The sequence below is a fragment of the Micromys minutus genome (assembly GCF_963924665.1).
Source record: "Micromys minutus genome assembly, chromosome: 8".
NCBI classification, from domain to species: domain Eukaryota; kingdom Metazoa; phylum Chordata; class Mammalia; order Rodentia; family Muridae; genus Micromys; species Micromys minutus.
The window spans coordinates 36,207,811-36,213,895 of record NC_137977.1 but is presented as its reverse complement, the minus strand read 5'-3'; the positions used below and the strand labels follow the sequence as shown (position 1 = coordinate 36,213,895).

The following is a 6,085-nucleotide window of genomic DNA, read 5'->3' as shown; positions in this document are numbered from 1 at the left end:
AGCTATTAGAAACAATGACTTTACGAAATTCCTAGGCAAATGGATGGAACTAGAGACTATCATCCTAAGTGAGGTAACCAAGTCACAAAAAAAAAAACCTAAAAAAACAAAAAAACAAAAAACACACACACATGCTGTGCAGTCACTGATAATTGGATAACTAGCCCCAGAAAGTTCTAAATACCAAAGAAACAACTCTCAGATCATATGAAGCTCAAAGAGAAGGAAGGTCGAAATGTGGAAGCCTCAGTCTTAGGAAAAAAAAAAGTGTATTTATCATATATTATTATTTAATAATTTTTGTGAGCTATAATAGTATTTTATTAAATACATACATACATATGTACATAAAGATAGACTCCATGTTTTTTGTTATAGTTATGGTTTGGTGCTTTTTGTCTTGTTTTATTTTTTCATTTTTGTTTGATTTTTGTTTTTGGTGAGAGAAATGTGAATTCAGTGGGTATGACTTGGAGGCTTTAGGTAACAGGATGGCATATAATCACTTTATTTTATGAAAGACTAAAAATATAATAAAATAGTAACCTCAAAGAGGAAACCACAAAATCAACCCCAATCAATTTAATACCTACCCTATTCTTTAAAATGTTATGCTTTAAAATGGCAGGGTCTTGCTGATGCTGGTGGCTAAAGGTGGGACAGTTGTGAGACAGTCTTAAGACAGGAACATATGACATATAATTTAATTCTTCCTCTAACAAAACATTTCTATGAAGTATGTATCATGTCTGACAGAATCTTATCTTCAACAGCCTATTTTCTGAAATCTTGCTTCTGCTTTATCAACTAGTTTATGTGATATTCTAAATCATTGTCATCTCAACAATTTTCACAGTGTCTTCACGAGGAGTAGAGTCTGTCTCAAGAAGCCACTGCTCATGTATACTAAGTGGCTCCGGTGTTAGGCCAATCACATTAACCACTTTATCTTTTGGGGACAGTCTCACTCTGTAGACCAGATTGGTCTTGAGTTTGTGACAATTCTCTTTCCTTGATCTCCCACGTGCTTGGATTCCAAAAGCAAGTCACAATGACTAACATTTAGCTCTAATTCTAATTTTAGTTCTTTAGCTATTTCACCAAATATTCAGTCACTTCATCCACTCAAGTCCTAAACCACTTGAAATGTTACCATAGGACTTGGAATCAATTTCTCCCAAACTCCATTTTGACTTTCTACTATGAAACATAAATATTCTTCAGGACATCTTGAAAGTCAAATCTTCTACTAACTTTTAGTTGACTTTGCCCAATTCCACCAGAAGATTCACCATTGATGACATAGAATGTGTTAGAAAAATTTATCCTTTAAGACAAAGTAAAAATTACTCTGAGTTTCTCATTACAGTTATAATCTCAGTGTCCAATTCTACCAGAATTCCAAGGTAACAAAGGATATTGCCAATGAGCAATATTTGGAAATAAATCTTTTTATGGCCAGTAAATTTCAACAGTGGCCCTAACATAAATAGATATAAAGTTACCAGATTTCATTGTTTCATTTATACAGCAGCATAGAAATCAGTATAATCCTGAAGAACCCAAGTACTTCCATCCTTTCCATCTAACAGGCCCATATTGTATCTTCTTCAAAATAAGGATGTTTCATCTACAGAGTCTTCATGGCCTTCACCGCACCTTCCTGAAAACCTGCTGCAGCCTCTATGCCAGTGCTGTCAGCTTGTACTTTGATGCTGTAGACATGGTTGCTCTCCTTACGTATCATCAATCAGTCTGTTAGCTTCAAACGCTTTGTAGCTTCCACTCCTCTCTGAGCCTTGATAAATCATATAGTCATGGTCTTAATCTGGATTAAACACTTTGGATTAAGATAAGAGAATGTTATATCTGCTTTGATCTTCTAACCAGACCACTAAAACTTGTCCCGTATCAGCAATAAGGCTGTTTGGTAAGTCACCTTTCTTTGGCTTAATTCTTTTTCTCTACCCCCTTAAAAAGACAAGAACAAAATGTGTGCACATGTGTGTGTGTGTGTGTGTGTATGCATTCGCGCGCATCTGTGCATTCATAGGTCAGAAAACAACTTGAGGAAGTTAGTTCATTTTTATTTGTGGATTCTGAGGATCAAATCCAGGTAGCTTATCAGTTTTGGGTATTTAGTTCTTCTTTTGACACATTTTCTTGCTTTTGATTTAGAGGGTGAGCCAAAAGACTCTCACTTTAGCACTTAAGAGCCACTGTATGGTTGTTGTTAATTAGTCTAATTTCAACATTGCATCTCTAAATAGGAAGGTCTAAAGGGAGGAAGAAAGACTGGGGAACAGTCAAAATACATTTAAGTTTGTAGTGTTCTGTGTGTATAGGTTAGGATATCCCAAAACAATAATAACGTGACCAAAGTGACACAGTGATAATTATAGTTTGAAATGTCGTTAAGAATTACTATAATGTGACAGCTATGAGGTAACGCTGCAGCATTTGAGAATGGTGCTGCTCGTCATGCCTAACCACAGTTGAGACTAACCTTTCTTGTGAGATTATACTACTACTACTACGGCCCATTTATATTTTGTTCACTTTTAATGTGCTGCTCAGTTATTTAGTTTGACATTTCTCTAATAACATAAAAATTACACCATGTACAGGAACACCAACACACCTTCCACAACTATTTCTTCTAGTCGACTTGGCTTTTAACTGGCTGTAGTTCTTTCTCATAAGATATTTAAATTTCTTGTTTAGTAACATATGTTTGCCTAGATTTCTAGCCTGTTAATACTATTTCCACTTTCAAGCTGTACAAAGCATTTCCTGAAATGGTCTAATTATATTGTTTAATCAATGAGATCCATTTCAACATTCTTGCTGTTTTTAAAAAAACAAACAAATCTGAATTTAACAATGTAGGTAAGGACTAAAAGCTTAATTATTTTATACCCAACCCCTTTAAAGTTCTGGTAAGCACAACAGAAAATGTTCTATCTTTTCTAAAGCAAAGAGTCAGACCAAAGGTAAGAGAAGTGTTTCATAATGGTAAGAGAAATCCTGTATTTTAGAACATGAGATCTGTCATGTTATAAATTTCTGTAACACAGTCACTCTATGAAAACAGAACATTTAAGTATATTCTGATGTGACCATTTCATTTGTGTGAATAATGAAAATTTAAGAGTATGTGTTCTTATATATACATTTCAATTATTTAATAATTACCCATTAGGTAAAAAATATTGCAGAAAAGAACAAGAAGGTATTTGAGGAAATTAAATTACCTCTTCAATCATCACATATAGAAATTCTGAATTTAAAAGTCACATACTTAAAATCAACTAAACTGGTAAAAGTATTTCTTAAAACAAAAGCATGCGAAAAAAAAATCACTGCATGATTGTTTATTTAAAATATGAGTCTGGATGTAAATACATATGGGCTTACATAATATGTGGTTATTCATATAAACTCTCAATTAAAATGCTCAATAGTTCATCCCCGAAGTCTTTTGATTTTAATAAACACAATGGTAAATTTTCTTTCTTATGGAGAGTGTTTAAAGCCTTTTGAATCTTGATTTGTGAAGAGATCACTAAAAAACAACTTAGCTACAACAAAGGAGAACAGTTTGCAATGTTGTCACAGATTTCTCCATGGCCAAATAGTCATATATTGCTATTGCACAATTTACAGGTACAGGGTACTCTGTGCATATAAACTCTCTATAATGAGTGTTTTCACTGTAACTTGCTCACTATATTTAAAATATGAAATACAATTACAAAACCTTTAACAATACACTTTTATAATAAAAGTATCCTGAGGATATTAAAAAATTCATTTGCCAGCCCTTCATTTCTTTGCTTTGACTCTTCAATTCCTAATAATTTTCATATTTCATTACATATAAATGGTAATTTCTAGTTCTAACTAAAAATAGTATGTAACTATCCCTTAAACACTTACTCTACTGCCAGTCTCATTGGCTAAAAATCAAGTATTTTTTTCAAGTTTTTTAATAATTCTTAACCAGAAAGATATAGCATGAAACAGACAGAAACACATTTAGCATATTTAAGATAGAGGCATTGTAATTTTTAAATATTGTGGTCAAATTTTATAATAAAATAATATTTTGGCAAAAATAATAAAATATAACATTTATTTCCTATCAATGTAGATCTGCAGAGCACTGTACATTTGTAAATACTATTTTTAATTTGACTGTTTTCACATTTGCTTCTAAAAACACTGCTATAACATTTTCAGAATTTTTAGACGAAATGCATCTTAAAAGAAATAAAATTAAAACAAAATTTAATTAATCATCAAAACTGGTGACAAACTTATAAATTCCTGTGTGCCATACAACATCTTTATTGCCTACCAAGACTTATTTGATTCAATATCTTTAAAATAATAATAATCTTAAAATTTCTTAAAAGTGACTTTAAGATTAAAATAATTTTTAAAAAATTAAAAAAAAAAGTTGCAAGAGAAGTTTTATACTTATGGCAGTAGATGTTATGGCACAAAATACATGAAAAGACTTGTTTCTGTATATACAAGTAAGATGTGTAAGGTATATATATATATATATATATATATTTACATATGCACACCTATATACATACACATAAATACATTTACATACACACACCTTGGTTATAGAAGGGAAAGAGGAAAACTAATAATCTCTTGGACTCTTGTCACTGAAGTCCCAATAGCAGTCTTAGTGGAGAGAATTAGAGCTGTCTGTGTGACAGACATGATAGGGTGGTGAATTAAGTGGTGAGTGTTATTTCGACACCTATCTTAAGGGTTTTACTGTTTGTGGACTTCATGCAGTGGTGATTGCACAGAGTTTGTAACAATGAGAAAACAAAGTTCCTTTAATATGATGGCATATTTACTAAAATATACTATCAGTAAGTATGAATACAGCATTACTTACACACTCTAACATTCTATGTTAGGCAGTAGTTTCTAACGCTGAATGACTTTGTTATCTTTTAAGGCATCAGTGCATCAAGGGCAAAGCTCCATAAAATAAATATGGAAACAGAAAAGCATTAGTTTATCCATGGTGCAGGTGATTATTGTGCATTGCATCTGCTCACCACTTCTATAAACCAGGTAATGAGTCATATTACCCTCTTGTGAAAATGTTACAGCATAAATTTCACATCATTTTTCAGCACCTCATTTAAAGGGCTAAACTGATCCGGCAGTATCCTCATTTTCATTGTTCCATCAGCTCCACAAGAGAAAATGTGATTTGCTGGTCCTGTCTCAATCTGCATGACTCCAGTTCCAATATTTCTAAAAATAGACTGTCGCGCATGTTCATTGATAAAAGTATGGAGAAGACCAAAGGTAGAAAGACTCCAAATCTGAAAGATATGAAGAACAAAATGAAAACTGAGGCTGGTGATTGATTCAAGAATCCAAAACAAAATGTAACTGTCTTTTTGTGCAGGTAGGACATTTCTAAACCAAGAATGGTCAGTATCTGTATGAGCTGTGATTAGTCTCCTAGTCTCCTGATACTCTATCAAATGGCTATAACCATTTGTTAAATTATGACTTCTTAACATATTATACCTTTTAAATTTTATTTTTGTGTATGGGTGAGTTACTGTACATATGTATGTGAGTCACATGTGTGCTTGATGCCTGAGGAGAGCAGAAGTTACAAATGTTTGAGAGCTGTATGTGGGTGCTGAGAGTCAAACCTGGATCCCAAGAGCAGCTGATGCTTTTAACCACAGAGTAATCTCTCCAACTCTAGACTATGTATTTTCAAATTTTTTAAAATCTAAACTTCAGAACCAGTGTAGAATCTAAAAATAGCTGATCTAAATTCAAGTTTATCCTATTCTATAGTGAAGTCAGTTTGAGGTAAATTACAAAGGCAAAGGAGTAAAGAAGATAACGTGATCACAGAACTGTGTTACAGCAAGACCAGTATATCAGGGGGACCAATATAGCCAACCCAGATGGCAGCCAACTGTCCTCTGCTTTGCTACAATGAGATTTCCAGATTAACAGTGGGCAAAATGGCCTGCTTCCACTTTGTGTCTGATGCTGCAACACATGCAAAAAACCTCAT

The 6,085-nt window shown here is 33.0% G+C and overlaps 1 protein-coding gene across 3 annotated transcripts in view; it reads right to left on the bottom strand.

The window, feature by feature from the left end:
- Positions 1-2,151: 2,151 nt before the first annotated feature.
- Positions 2,152-6,085, bottom strand: part of DMXL1 (Dmx like 1) — a 136,998-nt gene continuing 133,064 nt past the window's right edge. For all 3 annotated transcript variants that reach the window (XM_080920336.1, XM_080920334.1, XM_080920335.1), the window contains one exon: positions 2,152-5,366. In XM_080920336.1, the coding sequence (XP_080776462.1) occupies positions 5,142-5,366 (225 nt within the window). In that variant the 3' untranslated portion in view covers positions 2,152-5,141. The remainder of the gene's footprint in view (positions 5,367-6,085) is intronic.